This window comes from Suricata suricatta, chromosome 12 (assembly GCF_006229205.1).
Source record: "Suricata suricatta isolate VVHF042 chromosome 12, meerkat_22Aug2017_6uvM2_HiC, whole genome shotgun sequence".
In the NCBI taxonomy this organism is placed as follows: domain Eukaryota; kingdom Metazoa; phylum Chordata; class Mammalia; order Carnivora; family Herpestidae; genus Suricata; species Suricata suricatta.
The window spans coordinates 49471012-49487581 of NC_043711.1; the positions used below are offsets into that span (position 1 = coordinate 49471012).

The window sequence follows — 16570 nt, forward strand, 5'->3', positions numbered from 1 at the left end:
CCCCTCCCGCCGCCCCAGTGGTTTAGCCCGGCTTCCCCAGGGGAAACCCCCAAGGGGCGGAGCAAGAGGTGTCTGCGAGTTTGCCCCGGCCACCTCTCCCTAGACCACTTGGATCGCTCCGCATTTGGAGGTTGGCCGGTAATCACGGGGCCGGGCGCGAGTCCCGGGCTCCGATTGGCCTGGGTTGAAGTAAACATCCGGGAGGGTGGGGCGGGGCCGGAAGTGGAGAGGGAAGGCGGTGGCTGAGGCAGTTCGGGAGGTTTCGGAGTTGGTGCCTCCAGGTGCCATGGGCAGGGCTGAGTCGCGGTGAGGGGAACGTGGGGGTGCTGAAGGGGACGCGGGGCTGGCCTATGGCGGGCGCTAGGGCAGCCGCAGCCGCCTCAGCGAGGCCCTCGGCTTCTTCGGGCAACCCGCCGCCGCAGGAGCCGGGGCTCGGGGAGCTGCTGGAGGAGTTCTCCCGGACTCAGTACCGGGCCAAGGACTGTGGCGGGACGGGCGGCTCAAGGGTGAGTTCGAAGGTGTGATGAGCCCAAAGAGAAGCTTCTAGGCTTGAAGAATTACAGAAGGAAAGGCTGAGGTCAGGGGTCAGAGGAAGGAGAGCGGGAAGTTCCTAGGGTCTGGACCTGGAGAGTAAAGGTTTGGTTTAAAAACCGGAAAAGGAGGAACTGGTCACAGAATGAGCCAAGGCAGGACGTCCTATGGTTTGAGACCAGGGGTTTGGAGGTCAAGGATCAGAGCTGAGGGACCATGTTCAGAGATGAGGGAGGAGAAGGTGATGAGGGTTGTTCCCGTGCATCAGACGTGGGTACAAAAGCTCCCAGGTTTAAGTGATGGGGAAAAAAAAAAAAAGTCTAGAGGGTTTCTCCATGTCAGAGGTCAGAATGGAACCAAGACAAGAACCGGTGTATTGCTTCCTTATATAGGCTTAGCGTGACTTGAGACTAAAGCTCATTCATTTCCTTACCCTAGCAGGAAAACATCTCACACTCTCTCTATTCCTTTATCAAAAGCCAATTTCACTTCCTTTTTTCTCCCCTTGGGTTTCCCTTGAGCCTCCTTATTACCAGATCTGGAAGGCACCCAGCCTAGTAAGGCTATTCCCATCCTAGGTACTGTTTGACAGTCAAAGGTGAATCTAGTGAACCTCCTGTCTTACTCCCCACGTGCTGTTGGTAGGTGTAGTGTCAGGCTTTTGATGGGTTCTGTTCCATTCTGGGCGGTGGAACTTGGAACCGCTGGAGCATATGGCACTTGGCATCCTGCTACTCTCTGGAGTAACATAGGGGAGACTTCAGTAATGATGTCTTTCCAGACAACCAGGTGTTTTTCAGAGCTTAGCCAGAGGACCACCTGTTTCAGCATTGTTTGTTTGTTTTTAAGTTTATTTATTTTGAGAGAGAGAGCCTGCAGGGGGGTAGGGACAGAGAGAAAAAGATAATCCCAAGCAGGCTCTACACTGTCAGCACAGAGCCTCGTGCGGGGCTCAAACCCGTGAACCGCGGGATCATGACCTGAACTGATGTCCGACACTTAACTGACTGAACCACCCAAGTGCCCCCCTGGTTTTTTTTTTTTAAGTTTACTTTTATTTTTGAGAGAGAGTTGAGTGCGAGCACACGTGGGAGAGGAGCAGAGAAGGAGGGGGAGAGAGGACCCCAAGCAGGTACCATCCTGTCAGCACAGCTGTCGTGGGACAGAGTCATAATCTGAGCCAAAATCAGGAGTTGGACACTTAACTGAATGAGCCACCCACGTGCCCCTGTTTTAGCATTGTTAAAAGTTTCCTTGCTCCCATCCATTTCTACTGAGTCAGAATTTCTGAGGGTGGGAACCTGGAATCTGCATTTTAAATAGGGCTCTTAGTGATCCTCATGCATCTAAAAATTTGAGAATTCCTTTTCTAACCGGCTATGAGTTTTTTCCTCTTCCATAATACACCCTTGAAGATTAGGGTGATTATGAATTAGACCTGACTTTCACTACAGCTGGCCTTAAAGCCTTTTTAAGATTCTTGATCTCTTCTTGACTTCTCAAGATATTATACGTCTTAGGCCTTTTTTCTAGTGGGCCTTTCCCTGAACTGTGAACTAAACAGGAACAGTTTTAAGGGAAACTCTTCCTACTATTTGGCAAATAAAATAGAGTGTAGGGAGATGGCCTCGTGTGTAGCTTTTACTCATTACAATAACAACTAGAATGTCTAGGTACTTGTTTGTGGGCAGAGAATGGGGATTAATAAACTAAGGGAAGAGAAGGGATTCGTGCTAAAGTAACTTAGAGCAAGAGTTCTTAATGTTTTATGGATTGTGGACCCCCTTGAAAATCTAATGAAAATTGTAATTCTTCGAATGCTTAAAAATTTCACTGCAACATTGAGGGGTTCAGAGACCTCCCAAAGCATAGTGCGTATATATTCATGAAATACACATCTAGGCCCAGTGTCCAAGCAAAGTGTCTCCTCCAGTCATTGAATAATAAACACGGAGGCACATGTCATTTTCAGTGACCTTTCCAGGTCACGAACTGTCTAATTCTCATACTTAGAATCCCAGAACTTCTTTATGCTCAGGTGTCCTCCTCTGTGCAGGTTGAGCGCATTGAGAAGAGATGCCTGGAGCTGTTTGGCCGAGACTACTGTTACAGTGTGATCCAAAATGTGAATGGGGATATCTGTGGCCACTACCCCCAGCACATCGTGTTCCTGGAGTATGAAAGTTCTGAGAAGGAGAAAGACACGTGAGCATCATGTAACTAGAGTGTGCCTGTCTGGGGAGGCTCTGACAGCTCATCCACAGAGTCAGGAAGTCTGCAGCGGGTGGGGAGCTGGGCGGGGTAGGCTCCCTTCCCTCTGGTTTGGTGTCATTGCTTCATTCAGAGTTTGATAAGTTAGACTGACAAAGTAGCATGGCATAGAGTGAGCGGTTGGAAGTCACATTCCTGGACTATTTCTCCCCTACCCTAGGGCTCACTGACTTAAGACAGCTTACTTCATACCTCACCTTTCTGAACCTTAGTGACCTTTCCTTAAGAGAGTGTGGTTGGGAGATATGCTGTGTCACCATTCTTAAGAGCACTTAACCATATGTAGAGCTTAAAAGTCTGAAGTCAGAATGCTCGAGTTACATGCGGCTGTATAACTAACTTGAGCAAGTTATTTCCTCTCTCAGTTTTCTCATCGATAAGTCTCTGCCTGTGTCTAGAAAGTGGCTAGTGCAATCCCTGATGCTAAGTGGGACTGTTAAAAGCCTGGCCTATTTATTGTAACAATTAGAAAGAAGAGCTACCGTTTATTGAGGGCCTGCCATGGCCTGAATGCTTTCTGTGGGGGTAACAACGGGTCAAACAGGAGCAGATATAAGGCACTTGGTGCAGGGTACAATCTATAGTTAGTCAGTAAATGGTAGCAGCTATTTCACACTAGTAAATAATCCTAGTGTGGGGGCTCCAGGAAATGCTTTATGTTGATCTCAGAGTTTGTTCCCCTTATTTCTGTGCTTGCTGCTGATTGTAAGGGCATCCAGGAGCTGCTGCCCACAGGATCTGTGAGAGCACGGCCCTGTCAGTGCGATGTCAGGATGAGTGCTATAGTAGAGTCAGGCTGCGCAGTGCAGCAGGCCCTCACTATTCAAAGTGTGCCCTTCAGTGCGCCCAAGAACTGGCTGGAGACTCTGAATCCTTGGCTCCCGAGCTACTGAATCAAAATCACAGCCTCACGAGGTGCCCTAGCAACTCGTATGCACATTAACATTGGAGAAGTGCTGCTGCAGACAATCCAGGGAGAATGGTTAGTTCTGCCTGGAGTGCACGTGTTTGGGAAGACCCCATGGTAGAGATCCTCTTCAGCTGGAATTAGAAGGATGAGTCCCAGTCCTGACATGTCCTAAAGGACCAGTTTATATATGGTCTTTTTTTTTAATGTTTTATTTATTTTTGATACAGAGAGAGACAGAGCATGAGAGGAGGAGGGGCAGAGATAGAAGGAGACAGAATCAGAAGCAGGCTCCAGGCTCTGAGCTGTCAGCACAGAGCCTGACGTGGGGCTCAAGCCCACGAACGTGAGATCGTGACCTGAGCCGAAGTCAGAGGCCTAACCAACTGAATCACCCAGGCACCCCTGTAGATGGTCTTGATCATCAGGCCAAGGAGTGTGGAGTTGTGAGTGTTAGTGGTTCTTATTATGCTAGTATCCCCTAAAATCACAGATTTTAGGGCCCCTGAATCAGAATTTCCAGAATCTACATTCTTAGCTCCCTAGATGAGTCTTACATATGCTGTAGCCTGACAACTACTCTTAAAGCCACAGGGAGCCAGAGAAGGCTTTTGAGCAGAGGAATAACTAGGTCAGAGGAGCTTAAAGACTAAGCCTTAGTTTTTTTTATCTCTAAAATGTAATGTCTACAAAGTGTTCATTCTCATGAGGTTGTGGTGGGGTTCACTGAAAGAAATGAATGTATTAGAAAAACAAGTTGTATGTAGATTATAGAAATTGTATCATATCCCTAGTCGTGTAGCTTAAGAACCCCAGAGATCTCTGAGCCTAAAGATTTGGGCTTTGTTATAGCTCCGTCATACATGGTTTCTGTCTCTTCCTAACTTCTTCCAAAATTAGGTAGACTTACCCTTATGCTAAAGTTTCTGAACCAGACCTCTTTTTCCATGCCCTTGTCCTCCCTTCCACCCTCTTCAGTTTTGTGGTGGTTTTACCTTGGTGCCCTGAAGGCATTCTGATATTAAGCTCAGTTGTGGTCAAGATGGTGCTTCTCCAGGTAGACTGAGTGAATCACCTGGGGCTCTGGTTACACTGCAAAATCTGACTCAGTAGGTCTGAGTGGGGCCTCAGCTCCTGCAGTTTCTCACAAGCTCCCAGGTGATGACAGACCACCTTGTAGTAGCAGTGCAATAAGGAGCTCAGTTTTGGTGACCTCTCGGAAGCTTTTCCTGGAAGGAAACCAGTTCAGTGCTGACTCAGTCTAGCCCTTAAAGAAGAGGAAACTAATAATGCTTGTTGAGTGCCTACTGTTTGGCAGTTGTTAGGGTTCCAAACAGTAGTTCGCTCAAGTCCTGCACCTACACAGCGAAGGGGGTGGTATCACTTCCCATTCATTGTATGGAAGAGAAAGTTAAAACTCAGAGAAGTAACTTGTCTTTCCCTGAGATCACAGAAGTGGTAAGCAGTGGTTTAAAATCTGTGTCTTCCTCACTCCACTCTGTCCATCTGTCTGCCTTTTTTTTTTCCTGTTACCACCACACTTCTTTCACGGCCAGGGCCATGGTGGTATATTCATAACCCTCAGGGAGTTACTGGAGTTCGTTTTTACTTTTTACTCCTTCTAAGGCTTTGAAGTAATTCTGAGTGGGCAGTGCCGGTGAGTTAAGAGAAGGCAGTATATGCACAGTTATGTGAGAAGAAGCAGGATTTTTTGCTTCTTTACATACCTGGCTTTGGTGTTAATATGGCACTAATTAGAGTCCATTACACAGGATAGAACTGGATTTGGGAAGCGGTTTAGTTCTGTTAATCCACCCCATCGGTTTAGCCCATCATCTGGGAATGGAAGCCTGGACAGGGGTCTCTGAACAGCTAAGACATGTGTTTGTTAACAAGAACTCGCTGAGCAGCTGCCCTGTGGTGGTCCCCAGGGGTGCAGTGGAAACCCTGCCAGACAGATGAAGTCCCACCTCGTAGGTCTTGTGGGTAACAGAGACCAATAACTAAGCAATGACAGTGTAATAAGAGACAGAATTAGGGGATGTACAGATGAGGCCTTGGGGGGATAGTGGCTAAGTTTGCACCTAATTCCAATGTAGGAGGAGTTGGGGGCTCCCCCACACCACCAATTCTTGGACACCAGCTGGGTGTCCTATAATTCAGCTCAGTTCTGACACTGCCTACCCAGAGATAGCATCAGATTCCACAGGTTAATAGCTCAGTCCCACAAGACCAACATAAATATACAAGCCAACATTTATTCATTCAGATCTGAGTGTCATGTGACAGATATGCAGTGCTTAGCACTGTAAGAGAAAGATCTTAAGGCCAAGAGATAATAAAAATAAAAACAGAAAATACTGAGGACAGAAACTGAATCAGTTCTTTGAGTAGAGGAACCAGCAAAATAAACCACCTTGCCTAACCAGAGAAAAAGTATGCCTGCTTCTACATTGAACAACTGCTCAGAGCCCCTACAAGGGAAATACTGGCACGTTCTCCACCTTGGTTTTGTGGAGTTTGCTGAATGGACGATCTCAACCTGGGAGAATCCAGTGTAGTTTCAAAGCATTTAGAACTCAGAGTAAGCTGCTGGTGTGAGTAAGTGAGATTATGTTGCAATAAATAGATGATGCTGACCAGATTTGTGAAAATGGCGAGGCCACCAGAAGGTGAGAGGAAGACTACTGTTTGGTATTCTCCTGGCATCTAAGTTTAATTAGATTATTTTATACTGAGGTGCCTTTTTATTTCATAGAGAAACTGAGTGAAAGGAAGTGGCAGAACTTGGTTTTCAGTGAACCATGGATTTTCTAGGACCTGGATGGGTGGCCAATGCCATCCTACACACAGCGTGCCAGAGGCACCCCAGCCTCTTCGAGTTTGCCATTCTTCCTTTCTTCAAAAAAGAAAAAAGTGATTACAAAAGTAACATCTTAAGTCAGACCTTACAGAAGGTTACAACACGGGAAGTGTAAGTTCTGTTCCTTTACCCCCTTTTCTTCCAAGATCATCAAACTGTTGGTTCAAGTTTTTATTTGAAAACCCCTTTTTAACTTCAATTTCAGACCCCCACCGGATAGTAGTGATACTTTTAGTAACTACGGCTTATGAATAGATCGATGACAACTAGTAAGGAATCAATAATATTTCTAAAAGACTTTATTAATCCTGACAGCATCCAGATAGGCGTAAAAAGATACCACAGATGTGTAGGAGGCACTCAGCTTACTCATTCAGAAATGGTTATTTGTATGAGTGTGCCGTGTGCAGCAACACCTGGGTGCCTAGAAGGACTAGGACATAGAAGGAATTAAATGCCCTCTAGGACTTGACCTGGGAGCACAGCCCTTGTGAGGAGGGAACAGGAGTGTCTTTCCTCCCTTCCACTCACTTAATCTGCACAGCTTCCCACTCTGGCTTTCCTGCCTTTCATTCCATGTGCACCCAGAAGCTCTGCCTGGCTGATGTGGAGGGTTTTGCTCAGGGCTGGTAGGTGAGTCTTTAAGAAGAGACTTTTTTTAGGGGTCTACTGAACTGGCATGGGTGTGCCTTGCTGGAGCTCATCTCTCAACCTGACTCTTTCATGTTCTGGAACCTCCCTTACCAAACCCAGGGGAATAACTGCTAGATTTGTCCATGCCAGAGATTGCTTCTGTGTTACTTGTGCTGCTCCAGCATTCCCTGCCCTGTTTGCTCTTTGGACTGTTAAAGACAGCTGGGATGTTGGGGGAGTTTCAGAAGCTTATCACCATGTGAGATGTGAGCCTTCAGCTTACCCTGCCCCCTGAAAGTTCACAAAAATGGCACTGTGATTTCTGTACGCTCCCCAGCGCACTCTGGGAGCAAAAAAGTATACACTCAAAGACATGGTCAACACCCAGTTTGCTGCATATGTTTCTGTATTTTGTATAGTGTGTCTTCCAAGTAGCTTACTGTTTTTTTCATCTTAAGGGTTCTAAAATCAGGATGACTTAGTTTTTAGTACCTACAGTACAATATTTTTTCTTTTCCTGTAAAACACAACATATCCATGATTTAGAATTTAGGGCTTAAAGCATTTAGTAAATTCTAGATGAGTATTCACACACACATGCAGACCTTTCATGGGGTCTTTGTGAACAAACACACACACACACTGTTCTTACTTAGAAGCCAGCCTGACCTGTCTCTTGCCTGTGCATTAGGTTTCAGAGCACCGTGCAAGTGAGCAAGTTACAAGACCTTGTCAACCGAAGCAAGACGGCCAGGTGCAGAGGACGGTTTGTCTGCCCAGTGATTCTATTCAAGGGCAAGGTAAGAACACACCATAGCCTCACACTCTCTGAGACCTTCTTAAAGGTAACCAGCTTAATGCAAAGTATAGGGTTGTCATGTTCTTGGCGTTTGCCAGCCAGGTGTTGGGTAATTACTGGGTGCCTGGTCCTGCATAAAGCAGCCTGGAGAAACAGACCAATTCTTAAACCACCTTTCAGGGAAGTCCATGTAGGGAAGGAGTAGTCGCACCAGAGTACCCCACCCTGTGTTGTGGAGACTGCCTAGGTTCGGATCCTGGCTCTGTTACTTCTTCCTATACAAGGCCTCAGCTTCGTCTATAGGACAGGAATAATAATCATGCCTACATCAAAGGTTTATGGAGTAGATTAGATCAAGTAAGTTAATACATTGTTGTGTGTTCATTCTTTTTGCTCATATAATTTACTAAGTGTTTATTGAATGTGTATTATGTTTTGGGCCGTAAGATACATCAGTGTGCAGTCTTTACCCGTTTGGAGCTTAAATTCTAGTGAACATTGTTAATTAGACTCTCCAGTGTGGTCTCATTTTATCTGTCTCTTTACAATCCTTTGATGTAATGGACAGTCTAATTTTGCAGATGAAACAAAGGGATTAAATAGTTTTTCCAAGTTTACCAAGAGAGCTGAGGGTTTGAACTTGAGTTCCCTTAGGCTCCCACACTGCAAGTTAGGGTCCTACGGTGTGTTGTAAGAGAAACACAGGGCCAGCAGTGTAGATTGAGCCACTGATGGCCTCATTTAGTGAGTAGGACGTAGCTTGAGAGCACCAGAGGAAAAACAGAATGCTAGCTGGCAGACGGGTGGGAGGGTGTTCCGAGCAGGTGATGCAACATGGGGAAAGGCATGGAGACAGGAACTAGAGGGGCCAGGACGCCTCCACGACTGAAGTGGAAGGTTCATGCCAGGCAGAAGATGGAAGGGATTGATTGCAGGAGGCCAGATGCTGACCATGGTGCTTGTATTTGCCAGGAGAGCAGTGTAATTTTTGAGCAGGGAAATACAGGATGAAAGTAACTTTTTCAGGAGGATTAGTCTACGAGGAGCTGGATAAAGTAGGGAGAGCCTGGAGGAGAGGAGGGGAGCAAACGCAGTCTCTTTATTCGGTGGACAGATGCGTGAGGGCACACGCTGCAGCCCCAGTGGGTGGTGGAATCCAGCTGTGGTTACGCAGTGTGGGTGATCGAGCACCAGGGCAGTGAGGAGAAAAGATGTGAGCCTCGTTCAGGCCCGTTTGTGCCTTTCTTTCGTAAAATGGGAGAAGGGCATGTGTGAAAAGGGGCTAGGAAAGAGGACTTGAATGAAGGCTTCCTTGGGAAGGTATATTTTAAGAAAAGCTTATATGGAAGTTCCAAAACTTGATCATCTTACAGCTTTTGGTCTCCACTCCCCCTTTGGAAAGTTGTCCTCTTTCTGCAAGTTAACCGAACTCCAGTTTAAAGACCACTGCTCTGTGGAGCATAGTGCTTGTCACTAGAAATTACACAGGTAACACTCAAATGAGTGTTTCCAAAGTGTGTTCCAGAGAACAGTAGTTGAAGGATGTGCTTGTGAAAAGCATTCCCTGTCAAACAGTGATAGTAGATTTGGTCTAGACCCCAGGCTCCAGATTCAAAAAGTGTGTTGGCACATGTACATTGATATCACAAAGGCTCTGAGACATCTTGTAGCTGAGAGACCTGTATAGCTTTGTCCAGTCTGGTGTTTCTCATTTGTCTGCAGACCATGAATAAGGAACTTTCCTAAATGTGTTTTGGAAATGCCATGCTCAGCAGCTGAACAAGTAGGGTTGCTGAAAGGTAGATTGTTTGCACTTATAGACTGGATAAGTCTATGAGAAAAGAGCCCCAAACCACCTGATTTCAGAGGAAGGGCCGTGAGTTAGAAAGATTATTCCAAGGAGTCCTTGGCATTCGTAAATGTTTATGAGGGCTTTGCCGTTAATCCTGCTTTCTTCTCCTGTTACACCTTCTGGTCCAGGCGGTGCGATTCCGTTTCATACCCTTTGGCTTCCCCTGACATAATCAGTGTTCACTCCCTTTGTACCTCCCTACAGTGTGCTTCATTCTGATTGTGTGTTTGAATGTCTGTCATTTCCTTCTGCATTAATCCCTTTGAGGACAGGGGCCTGCCTGACTCGTCCTCCTAGCACCTAGCAAAGTACCCACCTGGCTTGTAGGTGCAAGCTCAGCTACGACTCTCGGGTAAAGCAGTAGTGGGCCCTGTGCTAGTGTTTCTGGTGAGAGATGAATAAGGTGGTCCTTGTCCTTGTTACTTCAGCGAGTGGCCAGCAAGTGGACCGGCAGCTGAGAGTGGGGTTATGAAAGGTAGGAGAACGGGAACACACCCTCAGATTCGTGGCCCACAGCAGGCACTTGGTAACTAGTACATTGGTGGCAGTTTATTACTAAGACCTCAGAGGCAGTGTGTCTGCTAGGTTCGGGAAGGCAGGTATGTTAAGAAATGATTGCTTGCTTCAAAACTCAGTTTGGCGAGGCTAGTGCAACTGAGGAGCTAAGTGTTTGATTTTATTTCAGTCAATTTATAGCAGAAACAGTACAGAATTTTTTTGGTTAAACACAACACTCTTTGAGGGCAGGACTGCTTTTTCTTTTAAATGCTGAAAGTAAAGGGACATCTGGCTAGCTCAGTCGGTAGACCATGCAACTCTTTTTTTTCTTTTTAATATTTATTTTTGAGAGAGAGAGAGAGACAGCACGAGTGGAGGAGGAACAGAGAGAGAGGGAGACACAGAATATGAGACAGGCTCCAGGTTCCCAGCACAGAACCCGATGCGGAGCTCGAACTTACGAACTGCGAGATCATGACATGGACGCTTACCCAACTGAGCCACCTAGGCGCCTCATCCATGCAACTCTTGATCTCAGGGTCATGAGCACAGAAATTACTTAAACAAATTTCCTTTTAGTTGGTCAAAAAAAATGCTAAAAGTAAAGCATTCTAGTTTAGATCGGATTTTGAAGATTTAGTACAAAAAATGCAAAATATTGATGGTTTTTAAAGTGATTATATGTTGATGTAATATTTGGATATAATTGGGTTGAATAAGATGTATTATCAACATTTTTAAAAGACAGTTCATGCATTTAAGGGTAAGATGTTTTCCCATGCCATTTTCTTCCCCAACACTTGTATCTGGCTTTTAGACAGTTAAAATTGGGACAAGTCATTTTTCTCTTTGTTTCTTCCCTTCAGAGATGGGGAGCAAAGGTCTGCCACTTTTTTCTCTGTGCCAAAGTTGGTTACGAGATGAACAAATCCTACAGAGTGATGTTCCTCGTGCAGAACTAGAGGCCACTCATAATTAGATCGATGGAGAGCATTCACAGAGCATCCTGCTTTTTCAGTCAATCTTAAAGGGCAGAAACTATGGGATCATGGATTGGAGCCATGAGGCTAAGGGTCTGGGGTTAGAATCTGCAGTGCAGAACGGCTTCTGCTAGGTTCTACTCCAGAACCTTCCTTCTGAGGAGTTTGGTGCCTCACTTGGGGAGTTAGTCAGCTCGCCCACTCTCTTCAGTCTGATGAGTCCTCTGGACCCAGGTCTGACTGCCTGACTTACTGAAAAGGCAAGGACAGATGTAAGGGTAAGGACAGAAAGAGGCATCTGAACTTTGGAAAGAGTTCAAGAAGCAGTCTCAAAACTCAGGAGCCGAAGACGGTGTGTGTGCATGCTCTGAAAAGATTTAACAGAAAAAATGCAAAGAGGAGTGAGATTTGGTGAGAGCAACTTAGCTGATGGCAGAGGGTGGGCATGAGAACACTTGCTGGTCAAACTCAAACAAGCTTTCCCAGGCGGCTGCTCAAGGTGGCAGAGGGGCAGGTCCTGGTGCTCTGTGGCCGATACTATCTCCTGGGCTGCCTGGCAGCTGTCATGGCCACACAGGTACTGCTGGGTTGAAGGTCATTGTTGTGCCCTCTGAAGACATCAGCATTTCTGCAATTTTTACAAAAACAAGTTGAAGTACCTGGCCCTTCTCCACAAACAGATGAATACCAACCCATTCTGTGGCTCCTACCACTTCGGAGCACCCAAATGGATCTTCTGGTGGACAGCACGATGCATGCCGCCCCATAAGACCAGCCAAGGCCGGGCCATCCTGGACTGCCTCAGAGTGTTGGAGGGGTCCCACTTTCCTTTGACATGAAAAAGCAGCTGGCGGTTCTTGCTGTCTTCAAGGTTGTGCATCTGAAGCCTACATGAAAGTTTGCTTACCTGGGGCTTCTGGCTCATGAGGTTGGCTGGAAGTACTGGGCAGTAACCGCCACCCTGGACGCGAAGAGGAAGAAGGCCAAGATCCATTCCTAGAAGAAAAAGTAGCTCATGAAGCTACAGAAACAGGCTGAAAAGAACCTGGAGAAGAAAATTGACAGATACACAGAGGTCCTCAAAACCCACGGACTCCTGGCCTGAGCCCAGTAAAAATGACTGTTTATGCCTCAAAACAAAAACAAAAACTTCTAAAGCCAAATGTGCCCTATTGTCATGCTCCTAGGAATCAGACCTCCCTACTTACCATGAGCAGGTGCTAAAGCTGGGGATTGGCTCTTCCCAGCACCCGTTCACTTCCCTGCTCCTACAAACTGGGATAGTCCCCGCAGAACAGGGGCTCTTAACAGCAACTAGAAATGGGTCTGTGGATGGGCTTGGGAGAGTCCAGAAACCTCTAAAATGTAAACTGTGGTGTGTACTTTATTTTCTGGAGACAGTTTCTCATTTTCATCAAATTTTCACAATGCTTTTGGACCCAGAAAAAATGAAGCAGACCCCATGAGAGCACATCTTGCTCAGGCCCAAGTGCTTAGTTGCAGGTGTCTAGGACAGCCTTCTCACAGATCTCTTGTCCCCGGCCCTCAAGAAGCACCACACCCTCTTCAGTTCTGTTACCCGCCCTCTCTCTCAGCCTGCCACTACCTGGTGGTTCCCACCCACACCCCTTTCCTATAGCAACAGAACTGTTTCCTTCCCATTATCTCACAGAAGAAGCCTTCAGGTATCTCCCAGTCTTCCAGGGACCCACTTTACTTTGCCAGTCTGTGTGACCGATTCAGGAATGCACCTCATCCCTCTCTCTCATGTGATCTCCTAGCCCCCTCCCTGCCACCCCCAGGCTTTCTTGAAACTTGGGGCTAGTTTGCTTCCCCATCACATGTCTTCTCCCATTCCCCCAACCCTACTGGATCTCATCAAATACAGCTTAATTAAAGATGCAGCCTTGAAATTAGATATTGAGGTTCAGGCCAGTTGCCTGGTTTCTAGGATTCTAGCTCTCAAAGTGATCCTTAAGTAATGAGGAAAGGAGTTAAAAAAAAAAAAAAACCACGCATGGTTACAGCTACTGCATTTCCTTGATTAAAGAGGAAAGAGATGTAATTTCTTAAAAAAAAAAAAAAAAAAAAAGCCCGAAACATTTTTCCCTTAATTGACCCACCTGCTTCCAAGGTTGCTCACCCCTGGGCTGAGCAGTTCTCTATGATGCTCAGCATGCAGGCGTTGGGGGTACATGGGTCTGGATGAAATTCTAGCTTGCCCCCCATTATATAACCTTCCATATGACATCAGCTCTCTGCACCTTTCTTCTGTGAGGCAGCAACAGTGCATGCCATCAGCCTCATGGGCTCAGTGAGGAAGTGTAAATGTGTAGTGCCACGCCCAGCACACATCCATATACAACAACATTGAATCTTACGTGCACACAGGACAGCCACTAAATCTAGCCATTTACTCTTAGTAACACTCTGGTGCCACCTGTTTGTGAGAGATAACCTTCTCCACAGAGGATGCAGATTAAAAATTCCAGGCATACTTTAGACTGCCTACCGTGGCCTCGAAGCTGTTAAGACTCTGGGGAGTGCTCCTGGACTCAGAAGATGGGGCCAGAAGAATCTGGGAGTCCCAGGAGTTCTTCAACTGTGCACACTTGAGAAAACCATCCTGACCCATTGGCCAGAGAGTACAAACTTGCAGAGCTAATGTACAGCAGATTGATTATAGTTATTAATATTGTGTTATATGCTTGAAAGTTACAAAGAGAAATGACCTTATGTACTCACCACCAAAAAAGAAATGATAATTGTATGATGTGATAGGGTTGTTAACTAATGCTATGGTGGTAACGGTTTTATAATACATGTGTGTCAAATCGGCACGTTGTACACTTTAAACTGATAGAAATATTGTGCCTAAGTTATAGCTCGATAAAGCTGGGGGGAAAAAAACAGAAAAGCATCTGAAAATGTTTCTTTCCCAGCACATTTGCAGGTCAGCTACCCTAGCAGGATGGGGGGAACTATATGGACGCACTGGCTACAACTATATTTTCTCAGGTAAATGTTGAGCTACATCCTCTAAGAACAAGAGCCCCACTGTAGAGAATAGCCCCCCACACCACAGTGGCATCGGTAGAGAGTTCGAGCAAGCTATGGGGGGACCAGGGACCTTCCCTTCACTCAGGTAGATGGGGTAAAGAAGACTGCCAGGCATATGGGACATTGGGTGCTGACAGACATGAGGCCTGTCATTGCGAGTAGATCCTGAGCAGGGTGGGAGGAGCCTGGTCCAGAAGCCCCTGGCTGGGGAGCCCCTGCAGCAGCCTTGGTGCTGACGGATTTCTCTGGCAGGAGGTGCAGATGATGCCTGGGCAGATGCAGAGGACATCACAGAGGAGGACTGCGCTCTTCGGTCAGTGCCAGGTTGTTATGGGTCTGGGCTTGTATTGGGGATGGGGTAAGTGACCATTAGTGGCCATTTTCATACCAATGGTGTATAATCACCACTGGTCCAGGTGAGTGCATTGGCTCCTTTCCTTCCACTACTAAGTCCATGCCCCTGAAATAGGGTTAGTAAGGTTCGTCCCTTAGCTTTTACCAAAGCTGGTTTAATCGAATGCCTGCACAGCCTCTTTCCATCCTGGATAATAGCCCAGCCCCAGGGTCCCCAGGTCTGAGACAAGGTTCAGACGTCTGTGTGTGTCTTCAAGCCCCATGGTTTCCAGGGGGTGGCCAGGATGCTGACAGCCAGCCTCCCAGATGTCACATAGCACACCTGGTGCCAAGGCACAGGGCAAGGGCTACAGTCCCCATGTGGGAGACTCAGAGACTAGACGTCCCACAAATGATCAGGTTGTGATTGATGCCATAAAGCTTGATACAAAGAACTATTTTTAGGCCTCCTTAAAGAGAGGAAATGGGTTGGTTCACCTTCTCCCTGCCTCCTCTCCAAATGATTTTTGAAAATGACACTCTAGGATATTTTGGAAAAGCTCCTTTGCATGGTCTGTACCCGTGGAAAGTCTTTAACTGGTGTCAAACATCTCTGGAATGCACACAAACACCCTAGTTAGATCAGCTGCCCCAAATCATGGTGTGGTGCATGAAAAAGCATCTCACTATGCCCAGTTCTGGCTGTTAGTTCCAAGAGCAGCAACCCTGGCTTGTGCTCAAGAATGTTTGGCTCTTCCCCTGAGATCAGACGACCTCAGACTCAGCCAGGCCGCCCTTCCATAGCATACACTGTTCTTGGCAAGGAGACTGCTGTGGACAGCAAAGCACTGGGCATTAAAAAATTAATGGGGACTGTTTACTTGTTCCACTTTTGCCTTTATCTGAATGATCAAAAGAGAGCCTGGGGGATTAGGAAAAATTTTATCTCCTTGCTTCTTAGACCTGCTAAGTAGAGGGAATTCACTTGCTACTAGTCCATGATCAGTTGATAAAATAGCTCTAAAAAGTCCATCTCCCGACAAGCATTTCACTTTCTTACATTATGAGCAAATCATATGGCTGAAAATGGTTATAAAGGGGAAAAAGGGCGGGAGGAGGGAGATAAACTCTAATGGAAGCTCAAGTACGCTATCAGCCACAAGCTTGCTGATTTTTAGAACTCCGAGATTATCTTGAGTCCTCTGGCTTAATGTCAAGCAGTGCCCAAAATCCCTTTCCCAGTTTCCGCTGCCAGTTGCTCCTCTTTGAAATGTGTCCCAGAGAGCAGAGTAATCTCTTAGAAAGTCACCTTCCCTGAAACCTGTTGTCGTATCTTGGCCCTCCCTCCAGCTTCTGGAGAAGGGAAACAGAAGTTCTTGCCAGTGACATCTATACTTCCTTGAACACACTTCCTACCTCCCACCCCCCACACTTCTCTCAACTAATGTACAGTACAACTTCTCCTCCCTCTGGCTCTTTGTTTCAGAAGTTCCGACACACATCTTTTTGATAAGGTCAGAGGCTATGACATCAAGCTGCTTCGGTACCTGTCAGTCAAATACATCTGTGACCTGATGGTGGAGAACAAGAAGGTGAAATTTGGTATGAAGTAAGTACAGGGCACCCGCTGGGAAATGGGCAGAGGTGATGTGTTCACAGCTTTTCAGGTCAGTGATGGTATATGCCAGTGACCAAGGGCTCACCACACGCTGGGCCTCGTGCTGAGGGCTCTCTGTACATCTTTTTGCTGTATCTTCAAACATTCTTGCAAGGCAGGCTCTACTGCCCCTCGCTTCCAGGTGAGAAACTGAAGCACAGAGAGGTTAAGTAACTTGCTCAAGGT

General features: G+C 46.6%; 1 protein-coding gene and 1 pseudogene across 6 annotated transcripts in view; both read left to right on the plus strand.

Annotated features, from left to right (window-relative positions):
• The first annotated feature begins 256 nt into the window (after window positions 1–256).
• MTMR14 (myotubularin related protein 14) overlaps window positions 257–16570 on the plus strand; it is a 44596-nt gene continuing 28282 nt past the window's right edge. Inside the window, exons 1-6 of one of the 6 annotated variants that reach the window (XM_029919180.1) lie at window positions 257–506; window positions 2588–2736; window positions 7897–8005; window positions 14277–14352; window positions 14647–14707; window positions 16214–16336. In XM_029919180.1, coding sequence (XP_029775040.1) covers window positions 351–506; window positions 2588–2736; window positions 7897–8005; window positions 14277–14352; window positions 14647–14707; window positions 16214–16336 — 674 coding nt within the window. In that variant the 5' untranslated portion in view covers window positions 257–350. Of the gene's footprint in view, window positions 507–2587; window positions 2748–7896; window positions 8006–14276; window positions 14353–14646; window positions 14708–16213; window positions 16337–16570 lie in introns of those variants that run through there. The other 5 variants (XM_029919182.1, XM_029919178.1, XM_029919177.1 and 2 more) reach the window with 5 other exon arrangements.
• Window positions 7916–13434, plus strand: LOC115275429 (annotated as a pseudogene).